Source organism: Alternaria arbusti (assembly GCF_024043155.1).
Source record: "Alternaria arbusti strain BMP 1465 chromosome Unknown scaffold_11, whole genome shotgun sequence".
NCBI classification, from domain to species: Eukaryota; Fungi; Ascomycota; class Dothideomycetes; order Pleosporales; family Pleosporaceae; genus Alternaria; species Alternaria arbusti.
The window spans coordinates 865,504-880,054 of NW_026249951.1; the positions used below are offsets into that span (position 1 = coordinate 865,504).

General features: G+C 55.7%; 7 protein-coding genes across 7 annotated transcripts; 3 read left to right on the plus strand and 4 right to left on the minus strand.

Moving 5' to 3' along the window:
- Nucleotides 1-493: 493 nt before the first annotated feature.
- J4E86_007923 (uncharacterized protein) lies at nt 494-784 on the plus strand (the record flags this gene model as incomplete). Its single annotated transcript, XM_051448438.1, has 2 exons — nt 494-508; nt 584-784. The coding sequence occupies 2 exons, from the start codon at nt 494-496 to the stop codon at nt 782-784; spliced, it is 216 nt and encodes a 71-aa protein (XP_051300705.1).
- A 799-nt stretch (nt 785-1,583) lies between these two features.
- On the plus strand, nt 1,584-2,576 carry J4E86_007924 (uncharacterized protein; the record flags this gene model as incomplete). Its single annotated transcript, XM_051448439.1, has 2 exons — nt 1,584-1,819; nt 1,859-2,576. 2 exons carry the CDS (start codon nt 1,584-1,586, stop codon nt 2,574-2,576), a joined length of 954 nt encoding a protein of 317 aa, XP_051300706.1.
- An 861-nt stretch (nt 2,577-3,437) lies between these two features.
- On the minus strand, nt 3,438-5,826 carry J4E86_007925 (uncharacterized protein; the record flags this gene model as incomplete). The annotated part of the gene is made up of 4 exons (XM_051448440.1): nt 3,438-3,666; nt 3,744-5,179; nt 5,232-5,553; nt 5,609-5,826. 4 exons carry the CDS (start codon nt 5,824-5,826, stop codon nt 3,438-3,440), a joined length of 2,205 nt encoding a protein of 734 aa, XP_051300707.1.
- A 755-nt stretch (nt 5,827-6,581) lies between these two features.
- J4E86_007926 (uncharacterized protein) lies at nt 6,582-6,920 on the minus strand (the record flags this gene model as incomplete). Its single annotated transcript, XM_051448441.1, has 2 exons — nt 6,582-6,800; nt 6,834-6,920. 2 exons carry the CDS (start codon nt 6,918-6,920, stop codon nt 6,582-6,584), a joined length of 306 nt encoding a protein of 101 aa, XP_051300708.1.
- A 582-nt stretch (nt 6,921-7,502) lies between these two features.
- J4E86_007927 (uncharacterized protein) lies at nt 7,503-10,173 on the minus strand (the record flags this gene model as incomplete). The annotated part of the gene is made up of 2 exons (XM_051448442.1): nt 7,503-8,081; nt 8,179-10,173. 2 exons carry the CDS (start codon nt 10,171-10,173, stop codon nt 7,503-7,505), a joined length of 2,574 nt encoding a protein of 857 aa, XP_051300709.1.
- A 903-nt stretch (nt 10,174-11,076) lies between these two features.
- Nucleotides 11,077-12,852, minus strand: J4E86_007928 (uncharacterized protein; the record flags this gene model as incomplete). Its single annotated transcript, XM_051448443.1, has 1 exon — nt 11,077-12,852. One exon carries the CDS (start codon nt 12,850-12,852, stop codon nt 11,077-11,079), a length of 1,776 nt encoding a protein of 591 aa, XP_051300710.1.
- A 341-nt stretch (nt 12,853-13,193) lies between these two features.
- Nucleotides 13,194-14,473, plus strand: RPT4 (26S proteasome subunit rpt4; the record flags this gene model as incomplete). Its single annotated transcript, XM_051448444.1, has 3 exons — nt 13,194-13,410; nt 13,463-14,306; nt 14,353-14,473. The coding sequence occupies 3 exons, from the start codon at nt 13,194-13,196 to the stop codon at nt 14,471-14,473; spliced, it is 1,182 nt and encodes a 393-aa protein (XP_051300711.1).
- Nucleotides 14,474-14,551: the final 78 nt, after the last annotated feature.

Sequence of the window (14,551 nt, forward strand, 5' to 3'; positions counted from 1 at the left end):
CTACCCGCGAGTGCCCCCCCCCCCCCCCCCCCCCCAGATGCCGGAGCGGTCTACCTTAGGCTAGCTCTATCGGACGCGTGACGAAGAGACGACCGTAAGCTCAGGTGGTTCTTACTACACCTGCTTGTCCTTTTCATGGAAGCCTGATGCTTAGACGATGATCGTCCCTACTGTGCACCAACAGTTCTATAACGTATGAGCAGTCTTTACACAAACTCTGTTGCGCTTGAGCGCGGCGCAACCCTACGAATATGTCCTTTGGGTGCAGTCCGTCCGATGTTCTGAAATTGTTGGAGATTTCGACCCGTGTATATCTTGCGTTCAAAGGTATGGCGCCAGCTACCCCCCTCTGGTGGCAACCGTCAGGGACCACCTCGCTCATCATTGCAACTAGATGCCAACGAAAATTCGGAAGCGCAAGTCAGTGGGCTTGTTAAGGAATTCACCACATTCCATGGCTGTCTCAAAGAGCTGGCCGAGCTAATGAAACAATATGGCCAGCCGCTACGTGAGCGTTCATCTGTGTACTACATTTGCGGCATGCACTGACGCGAGATAACAACGCGCAGCATTCCCTGTCCAGGATTTCGAAGACACGCTGAAGAAGTGTGAAAAGACCCTGGAGCCATACGCTGAACATCTCGTCGATAAGAAGATGACCGTCAAGAAGTTCATCTTCACGATCAGATACATCGGGATGGAAAAGGAGATCGATGGGCTGAGGAAACAGATCAGTGGTCATTACCAAGCGCTGAACATGTGCATTTCCTTTCTGCAATTGTAAGCCTCTTTCGTACTCGAAACAACAGTCGCTGACCGTCGTTAGGCGGCTACATCTCGAGGCAACCAAGCAGACTCAGCGTCTTCTCGACGCTGCGCCGTCTCGTACAGTAAATCTAGGCGGCCGCTCTTACTCCACAAACACTCTTGGTGTTCCAAACAACCGCGCACCACTGGCACTCGCGTCTCCCGACGAACACCCGTTGTTCAGCGAATGGAAAATCTTTGATCGATGGCTGCAAAGTGAGGACGAACGTGTTGCTCAAGAAGCGGGACTATCGCGGCCTCTTTCTCTGGGAGACACACCTGCTACGTGTTCTACTGGTGATGTTCAGACAGCTGCTGTACTATATCATCTGAGACGGCAGGTTGATGACGCGATTTTCATCGAGGAGAATCGCGCAAAGCGAGCTACGGCGGAGAAACGCTCACACTTGGTCCCAAGCGACGCGATGAAGCAGCAGGTCCGCAACATGCCACCAGCTCCATTGCGAACCTATACCCTCGAGACAGATCACTCCGGGAACTTCACCATGTTTGGCCAAGAAAGCTTGAGTGACTCCACGGGCAGCAACCGCCCGACCTTGAGTCTACAGCCATCGTCTCCAGATTACTTTGGATCAGTCGATTGGTCGCAGTCGCCTAGACCGACGTCGCTTGAGCCTAATAGGATACTTTTTAGTTCCACAGTCGCCTGTAGCGAAAGCTCTTCGCCCGCATCACCGTCGTCAACGGGTACTGCCTCAGAGAAGCCCTTATCTCCCACTTTGCGGCGCAGTCTCTCGCGCACATCCCTGGCAACCATGGCATTAGGAGACGCTGCACTCGACTGGAAGCGAATATGTCGCAACGTTCAGGTCGAACGAAAGTCTCTGAAGTACGGATCCGAAAATCACGAGTGCGAGGTTCGGTGGCGATATCGAGAAGATACTGGCATCTCGCTGCGAACAGTCTATCACTCTAGCCAAGACGGGAAGCTTCGAACATGGACTGAACAGCACTTTCCTGCTACCGGGCCAGCGATACCCTTGACTACCACGTATGTTGACGGTGCAGTATCTGTCGATTTTCCGCGCAGCTCGTTCGGGAAACTCAACAAGCAGTATGTTGACATCAAGTACACGTTCATTGGCCACGAATCAGCAAACAGATTCCAGACCTTGTTGTACACCAACAACGGTGCCGACTCTGCTAATCTCGAATTTGATCGACCCATATTGAGCATATCCTCGGATCACAATCCGACTGAATGTCGTGGAAGAAATTTGCGGCTGTGGCGGCGTCCCGAGACGCATCTAGCGGATGGTGGGCTCGTTACGTCTGAGGTCTTGATCCTGCTGTTTTACACGAGCGCATTGGAAGAGGATGGGCACTGGGTCGAGGAGCCGCACTACGCATTCGAATGGCTCACGGAGTCGGTCTATAAGAAAGACAGTGACAAGCTTACGCTTCTCTTCTCAAAAGACGCACCGCGTTGGGCGACTGATAAGCTTTTCAAACGCCGCAAGTCATCCACACAGACGGATTTCGAAGCAGCGAATCCGTCTCGCAAGAAACGCAACGACTCTATGGAAATGCTACGGTTTTCTCGATCAGACAGCGTTACTTCAGGGTCGTTGAGCGGCTCGCCGATTCCTTTGAAAGATATATCGGGAGGTGGTGGTGGTTTCTCGAGGGCTGCTAATCTGAATCGGTTTGGGTATTCGGCGTTAGAGATCAAGTTCCAGAGCAGGAAGGACAGGATGGCGTTCTTAGACATCTGGAAACAGTACGTCAAGCCGCTGAGTGTGTCCTGAAGATTGCAATGGGCAGATAGAAAGTACAGGGCGCATTGTACTGTACCGTGGTTTTATGCACAGATATCCGGAAGTCCGACCTTCCAAGCAGACGGACTATTGAAGATTAATATTTGGAACAAGAGGTGTGCGATGAGAAAGGCTCCAAAGTGAATGTAGTCGTCTTGTCAAGCACAGACAGGGCATACTGGTTGTTGTAAAGCTTCACGAAATCTAATTGAGACGAACATCGCTTTGTAATGCTAGTAGCGACAATCACAAAGTTTACAAAACTGCCTCGTTATTGAAGAAGTGTGCACGGCTTCGATCGAAAACACCTGATTGCGGGCACCACGGATGCGCATGACACGTCGTCCGCACGGACTTTGCGCTTATCCAACTCGGGTGCTGCACATGTATTACGTATCGGTCTATGATGTACTCAGCGATGACACGTTGGGAAATGCAATAAGGCATTGTCCGCGGAATGAAACCTACATGTGATCGTAGCAGGACTTATAAGCGAGTCCGACTCATTGTTGAGGGCGAAGGGTTGAAAGGCGAGGGCCTGGATCCTGTGGGCGGCACATTCCATTTTACCCGCATCAAGTTGTTCTCGCATGTACGTATACGAGAAGGCGTTCCGATGAAAGATGTACCCCTCATATTTGAAGCAGTCATGATCTGAATGGGAGTTAGGGCGAGAGCTAGATAATTACAAAAAGCCACCCTTCATCACGCTTATCACAGCTTAGAACCATGACGGAAGCACCTCAGAGCTGGAAACAGCTTGTAGTAAAACTTTTGAATAATGAGAACCATGAACGGTAATGACGGAATGTTGCGCGATCAACAGTATGTAGACATCCATGTAGAAGTAAATCAAATACAGGTCTTGTTGGCAGCCATTTTGCCGAACTCATCCACATTCAGGACAGCACCTTCTGCATCGTATTCAATCCTGACCTGCTGGTTGCTCGAGACAGAGGGATCGCCTACAAGGTAATTGAGCGGTTCGAACCTCATGGCCGAATGAGCAGAGCTGAACATAGTATTGGGCAAGTCGCCGGTGTGCGGAAGATGGTGCATGCCGAGGTTGAACCAGAGCACTCTGTGTTCTGTTAGTAATTGATATATTACGGGGTGCAGTATCAACAATAGATGGAGAAAGGAGGTGGGTTTACGAACAAATCTTCTTGATCCAGACTCTCGTCGTCAAAGAAAGTCTCAAAGTTGACAAGCGGATCGTCCTTGGAGAACTGGTTATTGGCATCCGCAGCCCTTGGCTCAGTGTCCTTTTGCTGTGTGACATAGAAGTCGTGAGTCACAAAGGCACCTGTCTTGCCAGTGTTTGTCGAGTTCGTTTGTGTAAGGTGGATGGTGCCGGCAGATCTTTTGATTCTGTAACCTGGGTACTCGCCATACGGGTTCGGTGTGTCCCTATTGACAATGGCGTACAACACGTTGTCGTTCTCGGCCCAATTGATCATGGACTCGCTCTCGTCGGCTACCCAAGATCGCTCAGCCTTGAATGTATTGTATACGCGACCCTGGCTCCAAGGATACGCTGTCGAAGTCGGCACAAACTGTAGTTTTTGTACACTGTTCTTCCTGCCGTTGATGTCAAGATCGACCTTGAAAGTGAGGGTGTGGTCGTGCGAGCTACCCGAAAGGAAGTCGTGTATATGGAAGCCGTACTCAGGCTGATCCTCCCAGTAAGCAGCGGCAATGTATCCAGAAAAGCGTGAAGAAACCTCGATACCGCCATCGTAGAAGAAGCTGTAGTCGATGAGGAAGTCGTAGTTGCCTACTGTGGCTACCGTGCGCATGACGAACTGGATGTTCTTTGCTACGCTAGTGTGTGGCGCGGATGGTGAAAAGGAATGGCGCCGGATTGGGTAGCCCGCGTCAAATTCGAACAAACATATAGCGTCAGCTTGTGTCTTGACCGTGTCGCCTTCTGTCCATGTTGCAGGTAGGTATGTAGCATGACTAGGGCAGTCATAGCCTCTGACAAGAGGCTGCAAGGTCGATCCCATACCACTCGTGGTATCGAAGAAGGTCGCTTGTGATTGGAAAGGGTCGGAGCCGGAGTATGATGTCAGAGCCTCCTGCAAGGACAACTCGTAAATGATGCGTCTGCCTTTGTATTTGATGTCAAACAACGACAGGCCAAGGTCCTGAGAGACGGCATGATAGAGGGTGAAGTCCATCCAGGATATATATCCCTCTTCCGTATCGATCTTGAATCGCTGGTCGCCCTGAGCGACAGAAGCCGGCGGCGGTAGGTTGTCCAAAGGCATGGGCGTTCCCTGCCTGTCGGTAGACGTCCAGTTTCCCAGTACGTTTGCTGGTGGCGTCTCATAGTCGGGAGCGTTAATTGCGGCACGGAACTCTTCTGTGCTGGCGTAAAATTTGCCATACGAGTACCAACCGACAGCTTTCCAGGTATCCGAGATTGGTCCGGTCAAGTCAAATTTCACAGCGAATCCGAGTGGCTCGACGGTAACACTGCTGAGATTGGTGCCAGGGTCCGCAAATGCTCCTGCCCAGGAGATGGTTCGGCCCTCTTCATCCCAGAACGGGCTTCCAAATCTAAGACCAATGCTACCAGTAAGAAAAGTCTGTATGCATGTAAGCCTCCGTTGTTGTATGTTGTGGCTGGCTTCCACTCACAGTGTTGAACAATTGCATTGAGATATCCTCAGTCTCTGTCGCGAACCTCGTAAAGAAACTCGTCGCGTCGCTGGGTGAATACATGGGATGCATTTGTGTTCGACCTGGTTGGGAGTTTTGGAACGGGAAAGTCAACGGTTCGACCGCAGTCGCATTTGTTGCTGGCAATGGTCCCACCATGTACTCTTGCCAGTGCTTGTCTGTCGAGTTGGTGGTACCGCTTTGAACAGTAGCTCGCGCATAGCGCTTTGGAGCCGTAGCATTGCTGTCAAGGAAGGGAAGAGTATCCGTCTTGTTGGGATGAAGAAGAGCGAGCTGTACTCTGATATCGTATTAGTGTCCGGCGAGTGAGAGGTGTCTAGCAATGGTCGACTTACACGTAACTATCACGGCTAGATCCTTGGTTGCCAGTCAAGCTCATTCGCTCTTGGAGAAGTTCATTGACACTAGCAGCTTCCTCCTCGGAAAGGGTCTTCCACGGGTTTTCATGCGGTGCACTCACTGTGGGCTGGCGGTCGTTGATCGTGTTATCCTGCGCTGTGGAGAAGGTGACCAAGACGGCAGCACCAAGCGTTAAAGAAGAAGTCCACTTCATGTTGAGCAGGACGAAATGGAACGAGCGTGCCGTTTCCGACGTGCAGACCTCTGCAGATTATATGCCCGTCTACTGGCCCATGCCTTTGTGGTAACACGGTAGGTCTAGGGGCGTTCGTGCTGTCATTGTGCGTGCGCATCGCCGTGGCTGGCTCGCGTCCTTAGCGACGAGAAGCTATGCCTCAGACATCGGTTTGTTGAGCAGCCTCAAAAAATAACATCACACTGTTGCTTTGCCGCACGCCGTAGGCAAGAAAGGAAGTGATCAGCGCCAGGGTCGCTTTCTGCATGTTGTGCAAGGGAGATTCAGCTCCACATTCGAAGGTCACGGACGGAGGCGCCTCCTTTACATGATGCAGCTGCAGAAACGATTCTCGCGACAAGAAACACGAGTGGAGACGCAGAATCGGGAAAAAACATGTTGCTCGAGCGTAAAGGTGTGCCCGGAATGTGGTAGAAGTGTCGCGCACGACTGGTAGCTCAGGGGCGGAGCCTGCCTTCCGGAAGCTTGGTACGGTAAGGTACCCCGCAGAAACAATACCGGGCAGAAGTAATTAAGCAAACAAGCTTTTTCTGGCTACCTGTCGGTTCCAAGATTTGGTCGCCGATGCTACCTACCTAGATGCGTGATACATGCTTCTGGAATGCTGCAAATAGAACAGCCTGCGTTGCCTCACACCCCCGTTAGTGGACACCTGCAGTCTTCACGTGTCCTGCCCTTCGCCACGCTACACCGTTCCAAATCCCAACCTCTCGTCATCGCCTTCGGTTGTCTGGCCTCTGCTTCTCTCCTCCACTCTGCGTTTTGCGGTCCTGGTCCCACTTGCTCCTTCTCTCCGCAAGTCCTGGCTTGTCTTTCTTGACTCCTTGTATCTGGTGCTCCAGGACTTTCCCCATCACAACCAACATGTTCATAGCCGACTTCATGGCTATGAACATTTTGGAGCTCCGCTCTGGTGTCATGACCATGTATACCTTTGCGTCTGTTGCTAGAAATTCTTCCAAAACTAAGAGATCGGAACGAGCGGGGTTGCGAAGAGCAGCTTTGAAAGCGATCTGGTGGACTTTCCGGGCGGCTATATATTGGTTCGACATTATTCAATACGCCTATCTGGGCAGCGTTGTGATGTTGCTGTTATTTCAAGCGTATATTCCCGGTCACGGTGCAATGGGAGCGAGAACATGCGCTTTCGTTTGTATAGATCCATTTCTCATATTCTCGTCACCTTTCATCAGTCCCAGCACGCGATAATCAAAATCACCAGTTCGTCGTCCGTGCGTTCGTTTGCGATTGCAAAAGGACGAATCAAACTTGAGCACAACGCCGAAGCAGAAGGCGTATTCCAGAAGCCAAAGCGATACACAATACGAAATGTACAACGCTAAACGACCATGGTATATCTGAGCTTTTCTGCACAATCATAAACAAACAGTCCCAAGTCCACATACAATAATTTGCAAAGCAAAAACACGCTGTTCCTGACGCTGCCACAGCATGTGCATAGCTGAGCGAAGGAAGCATGGAGGAAATGGCTAAGAGACGTAAGACCAGCCAAGCGCATGTACACGATGACAAACAAGACGCGAACGAGGAACACAACACAGGGTGTGCCGTGGGATCGATCGCAATATACCACCGCTGCAATTGCAACTGCTTTGTCTCCATGTGTTTCAATCTTACTTCTTCTTCTTGACAGAATCCTTGCGAGCGGTGGTACCAGCAGCCCATCTGAAGAACGGTGATGGGGCGGGCTTCTTGCGAGAAGAACTCCCAGAGCTGCCACTACCGCTAGGCATGACAACAACTGCAGGTGGGGGTGGTAGCGGACCGCCAGCAGAATGCCCAGGAGGTGGCGGTGGTGGCGGTGGAGGAGCCATTGCTCCCGCAGGCAAGCCGACTGGAGGGGGTGGGAGTTGCACAATGTGTGCATGTGACAGAGATTCTCGCTTCCGGCTCTTGTCCCTCTTGCCCTTTCCCTTTAGTGGAAGATGGCTTGACATGAACATTTGAGCATCCGGTGGAGGGGGCGGGGGTGGAGGAAATGCCTCCTTCGGCGGCTCGGGCGGAGGTGGTGGAGGCTCAGGCATTGGCCACATGTGCATGGTGATGGCCCAGTCGGGTTGAATCATGGTTTCCCAAACCTGGGGCAGGATGATCTCGCCATCAGGTCCGACGAGGTCGTAGTGGCCTTCATGCACATGAGGACCAATCACATCGACATGCAGGAAAGCTTGTTTGATCAGTTCTTCCATACCCTGATAGAATGTTAGCATTGGACTTGAACTCGTTGTTGGTGGGACATGCCTTCCAAGTCTTGCATAGTTCCCACGGAAAGCTAAACTTGCGGCCAACGGCGTCCTTGAACTTGATCGGGGCCTTTGGAGCGTCGGAAGGCTTCAGCTTCGCAGCTTCTTCTTCCGCGGCCTTCTTTCCCTTTTCAAGCTCCTCTGCAGCAGCCTTTGCCTCTGCCAAAGCCTTCTCATGGGCCTTCTTGGTCTCTTCGGCTTCCGCGGCCGCCTTCTTCTCGGCCTCCTCGCGTGCCTTTTGCGCTGCTTCGAGCAGTGACTTTGCCTTTTCCGCAGCGGCTTTCTTCTCTTCGGCAATCTTGGTGGCCTCTGCATCTGCAGCTGCCTTTTCGGCTGCACGAGCCGCGTCCGCGGCCGCCTCACGCTTGAGTTGCTCGTCTTTCTGGGCAAGGATAAGGCTCTCGAGCTTGGCGAGCTTATCCTCGTCGCCCCTCTTCTTTGCCTCGGCAGCTTCCTGTGCAGCCTTCTCAGCCGCCTCTTTCTTTGCCTTCTCCTTCTCTATTTTGGCTTCTTGCTGAGAGATGAGCAGGTTCTCAAGGCGATCAAATTTGGCCAACTCGGCGTCTCTTCTCGCCTTCTCGGCTGCCTTTCTCTCTTCCTCCTCTTTGCCTAGCAAGAGCTTCTCAAGCTTAGAGAGCATGCCCTCTTCTTTTGGGTCGGGTTGCGGAGATTGTTGAGGCGGTGGCGGAGGCATCATGGCCATGGGGTGCATCTGTTGCATGAGCTGCTGGTGCATGGGCTGCTGCATGAGTTGCTGCTGCATCTGTTGTTGCTGCATTGGCTGCTGCATTGGCTGAAGCTGCATCTGCATAGCCGGAGTTTGAGGGGGCTGGGGTGGTGGGGGTGGAGCGGGCGCGGCGGGCGGATGGTGTTCTTCTTCGGGCTGGGGCTTCGGGGTAGGGCGCTTCGAGGGAGGGTGCTGCGGCGGAGGGGAGGGATGCTGTGCATGTCCATAAGGCGGATACATGTGAGGCGGCATGCCATACGGCGGGGCGCCGTATGGTGGGTAGTAGCCCATTGGCGAATAAGGCATCATGTCCCCCGGGGGCGCTGGCGGCATGGAGTTGCGATGGCCTCTGCGTGGCGGACGCGAGTCCTGATGGCGCGAGTCCTGGTATTCGGGAAAGTAGCCAGCTCGCGGATCTGCAGCCGAAGGGGGGCCCTGGGTAAAGGGATTCTGTCCATTGGGCGCAAAGGGATTCTGAGCATAGGCGGCGTGTGTGTCGTGGCCAAACGGAACCAGCTGGCCCGCAGGCGACTGGGTGCCGCCGCCGGGGAAGGCATATGGGAAGCGTGGATCCGACATCAAGCTTGGGGCGTAGCCGTTGGGGGCATGCTGGGGAATGTGGCCCCAGCCAGCACTGGGATGGCCCGGAGGGTGGCCAGGGCGGGCCGACGGAGCGTATGGGTAGTCGTCGTCGTCATCCTCGCCGTCGAGAGGGTCCTGGTGGTGGACGGATTGGGGCCTTGGCCGCCGCGGCCTGCGTGCGCGCTCCAGCTTGCTGCGGCTGCGGCTGCGGCTGTGGCTCGGGAGGCGCGAGGGAGGGTCTGGTACGGGGGCTGCGTGGCGCGAAGAGGCTCGGTCGCGGTGCGAGGGCTTGGGTCGAGGTGCTCGCGGGGGGGCTACAGCAGGTGGGGGGATTGCGTGGTGCGGCGCAGGCTGACGGTGGACAAGGCGAGGGCGCGAGGCAGAGTCGGAAGGGTTGATCTCGTCGATGTAGTCCCACGAGCCCTCGTCCTCTTCGTTGTCGTCTGTGTCGTCCTCTGGGATGTCGTCGTCGCTCTGCTCCTCCTCGGCGTCTTCGTCGGTCGCGTCCGAGGTGCTGTACTCGTCCTCGCTGGCCGAGACTACCTGGATGCCGGCCGAGTCGTCGTCGGTGAAGTCGTCGTCGTCGTCTTCGAAGGCGCCCGTGTGGTTGTTGACAGTGATTCCCTTCCGGAGTCTGATGGCCACGTTAGTGTCGCCCTTGACATGATAGCGGCGCGACGCAGCCTGGGGCAGGGCGCGACCGTGGGGCAGATGGGCTAGGACTAACGGCATGACCTTGTCCGGGCGGCGGGGTGCGGGCGATGGGATGGATGGGATGGGAGGGGAGGGGATGGGATGCAATGCAACGGCCAAGGTGGAGCAGTCGAGGGGCTGCGAAGTGCGGGCGCGAGGGCCAGAAGCGCTGCACTACAACAGTCTGTACAGTTACAGCAACGACACACGCTGGGTGCGACCGGCAGACGGCGGTCGTGCGGGACAGTCGGTGTCTTGGGGCGGGCAGGAGAGCAAAGAGCGCTGGGCGGCTGAGCGGGTGAAGCGAGTCCAGCACTGCAGTTGGGTTGGGCCGCTGCCGTTGTGCTAGCGCGTCCACCTGGCCAACACGGAAAAGGCGATGCTGCCCCAACTCTCCAACTCTGATGCAGATGTCGGGCAAAGCTGTGTGCCGACGCGTACATGGTCTGGCGACGGGCCGTGGATGTAGCCGTGGGCAGACGCAGCTGGAGTCCGACGACGACGGCCATCTGCCTCTTAACCTCACCCAACCCGCCTCGCACTGCTGCGAGTCGTCCACGCCTCGTCTAGGCGGCTACGTGTCCAGCTCAGCAGCCTCACTGACCGCCTGGCTGCCCGACTCAAATGCACTCATGCCGACGGCCACGTGTAGCGCCCACTGCTTGCTTCTTCGACACCAACGTCACCGGTGCAGCAGTCGACTTGGCCTAGGCTGTGGGCCTGGCGTGCAACGAGTTCCCGCCCACCATCACGACACCCAACGTCAAGACAGCAAGCTCAGAGCCATTCATCACGCATACCCTAGCCATCTGTGAGACCGAGTCTCGCTGCACCCAGTGTAAGAAGGTGACCAGAAGTCGTCACTAAATGCGTCATGAGAATTGGTATCTAATATGCATCCACAAACGCCTCGCAATGCAAGTGACTTCTCGCCTATGCTTCCTAACCCTCCTCCTCGCCCTCAGTTGTGCCGTTTGCCAGGCTTCTTCTCGGTACCTCGAAAACGTGAATGCCGTTCTTGGCCTTTGCAGACATCCATCTGGCTAACCTGGGCTCCTTGCCCACGGCAGCCACCACGCACAGCCCATCCTTGCCTCTGTCTCCTCTCTCCTGAACTGCAAGACCATTCACAATGCCTCGTATGAGAATAGCATCGTCCCTAGAGCTGCCATTGACCATGGACTCGTCTTCCGCAATCGGCACACGTCCTATCTTGCCCGCGGGCTCAATGCTCTTCTTGTCGGCTGTAATCCTCCAGGCGCGTATCCAGCCGTCCCAGCTCGCTGTGAGGATCAAGTCGGCAAAGGGAACGGTAGCAAGCGCAGTCACGTAGCGCGGTAGCCGCGGACCGGGCTTCGTCGATGTTGCGGCGTCGTCGTTGGCTGACATTTGCTCGGGCGAGAGCGGTGGATCGCGGCCATGGGTAAGTGGATATGTAAAAAGGGGCTTCTTCCGGTTGACAGACCACAACGACAAGGCTCCATTGTCCGATGCTGTGACAAACAAGCCGGCGTCGAGAAGGCCGACGCAATCGATGGAGCCTTCGGCATATGCGATGGGCGCATCGTCGTCGAGGTTGGCGCCGACGTCTTGATCCTGTTTGTCGTCTCCGTCAACAGTCTTGCCAAATCGGCCTTTGCGCAGCTTGTCCAAGCCCTTTTGCCTGGCTGTACCGCCTCCGTGGAAGACGAGCTGGTTTTCCTCGACGACCCTCCACAGGCGCGCAGTGCGATCGCGGGCGCCTACACTGACGCATGTCTCTTGGTTCATCTCCAACCCGCCTGCGACACCAATGACGGCGTCCTGGTGTCCGACCAGTGTCTCAATGTACGCAGATTCAGGCGCACTCCAGACAATGACTGCTCGGTCTGCGCCGCCGGAGAAGAGCTGCTCGGTGCCCCTCCGGAAGGACAGTGAGAGAACGGCATCTCGATGGCGAGTAAAGAGGTGTCGGGGCGTGAGGGTGTCGGCGTCCCAGATGACCAGACGCGTATGCACATCGCCCGTGGCCAGGTACTTTCCCGAGTCGGAGATGGCTATAGACACAATCTCGCCCGTGTGACCCAGAAAGGCGCGGTCGCCCTTTTTGTTCTTGTTTCCCTTGCGCCACAGGAGCCTCTTGGGAGTGGTGCGCGGCGTCAGGTTGGACGGTCGGTTGGGGTCGGGCGCATACGATTTCGGGTCTGCAATTGCCCACTTCTCGACGACGAGATCCTTGCTGATGGTCCAGGCATGCGGCAGCTTGACAGCGCATCCGGTGGTGGCTTTATGCAGCCCTGAGTAGGCCGTGGCGTGTGATGCATATTCAAACCCAAGCTCAGCAGCGATGGACCGGTATATCCTGCCCTTGCCCTCCGCAACATCTTCCTTGAGTCGCTCGGCGATCAGGTCCTTGTCGATCTGCTCGGCGTCGAAGCCCACGTCCTCCTCGACCTCGTTGCGGATGTTGTCGAGATAGCGCTCGGCCAGCCTGAGGCGCTTGTCCGCCGCCGTCTCGTGCTCGTCTTCCGAAGAGCTAGAGCCGCTGTCTGCATCGTCGCCGCCGTCGAACGTGGGTGCGCCGTCGCCCTCGGATGTGTCGCTGCCGCTGATGGACTCCTCGCGCTGCATGCGGCGAGCATGCGCGTCTGTGGTGCGTCGTTTGGGGGTGCCGGCGGTGGCTTCGCTGCGCTTGCGTTTCCGCTGTGAGGCCGGCGCGGTGAAGAAGGACGACGACATTGCGGTTGCGGGTGTGGTTGCAGGAATTTGATCGGCCAACTTTTTTCGAAGGCTAGCTTTCGCCGCGGAAATGGCGTCTTGGTCCAAGCTCGCTCACATACATGGACAACACCAAGGCCATCGCCGTGGCCATCACCACCGACGTCTCCCATTCCGACACTCACTCCACCCAACGCGGACAGATCCTTTCGCTGGCTGCGCACACATTCACGCCGTCTTGACTCTGCAGCAAACTCGGCTGCCTTAAAGTACCGCCCGCCGCCCTCACGCGTGCCATCACCTCCGCCTCCACACGCCGCCGCTCCTCCGCAACGTCACCCACGCCGCCGCACATGTCCACCATGAGCGGAAGTGGCGACCAGGAGCGCGAGCACGCTCTCGAGGCCTACAAGTCCAAGCTGCTCGAGTCTAGAGAATGGGAGGCCAAGCTCAAGGCGCTGCGACTGGACATCAAGGGCCTGCAGCACGACTTTGACGTATCCGAAGACAACATCAAGGCGCTGCAGAGCGTCGGCCAGATAATAGGAGAGGTGCTGAAGCAGTTGGACGAGGAGCGATGTACGTGCACATGTGCATCCTGCCAAAAGACGCCACACTAACGTCGCCGCAGTCATTGTCAAGGCATCCTCGGGGCCCCGTTACGTCGTCGGATGCCGGTCCAAGGTCGACAAGGCCAAGCTCAAGCAAGGCACACGCGTGGCCCTCGATATGACGACACTTACCATCATGCGCATGCTTCCCCGCGAAGTCGACCCGCTCGTCTACAACATGTCGCTCGAAGACCCAGGGCAGGTTAGCTTCGGCGGCATCGGCGGCCTGAACGAGCAGATTAGGGAGCTACGCGAGGTCATCGAACTGCCGTTGAAGAACCCCGAGCTGTTTCTACGGGTAGGCATCAAACCGCCAAAGGGAGTGCTACTCTACGGACCGCCAGGCACGGGCAAGACACTCCTGGCACGCGCCGTGGCAAGCAGTCTCGAGACAAACTTCCTCAAGGTCGTCAGCTCTGCCATTGTCGACAAATACATTGGAGAATCGGCGCGTCTCATCCGTGAGATGTTTGGGTACGCAAAGGAACACGAGCCCTGCATCATCTTCATGGACGAGATTGATGCTATTGGCGGTCGTCGCTTCTCCGAGGGAACGTCGGCAGACCGTGAGATTCAGCGAACCCTCATGGAGCTGCTGAACCAGCTCGACGGCTTCGACTACCTAGGGCAGACCAAGATCATCATGGCGACGAACCGACCCGACACGCTCGACCCCGCTCTGCTTCGCGCCGGGCGTCTTGACCGCAAACTCGAAATCCCCCTACCCAACGAAGTGGGCCGTCTTGAGATTCTGAAAATTCACTCTGGCAGCGTAGTGACGGATGGCGAGATCGACTTCGAGAGCATTGTAAAGATGAGCGATGGCATGAACGGTGCCGACCTTCGCAACGTTGTCACCGAGGCGTAAGTGTCTCTTCCGTGTAACTGTGACATGGCTAACACATCGCAGCGGCCTCTTCGCCATCAAAGACTACCGAGACTCGATCAACCAGGACGATTTCAACAAGGCAGTGCGGAAGATGGCCGAGTCGAAGAAGCTAGAGGGCAAGCTGGACTACCAGAAGCTATGAGCCAGCACCTACGCTTGGATGGTAATGATGATGTGAAGATTAGCCATGGGCATCATGTACGATAGCATCATAGAAAGA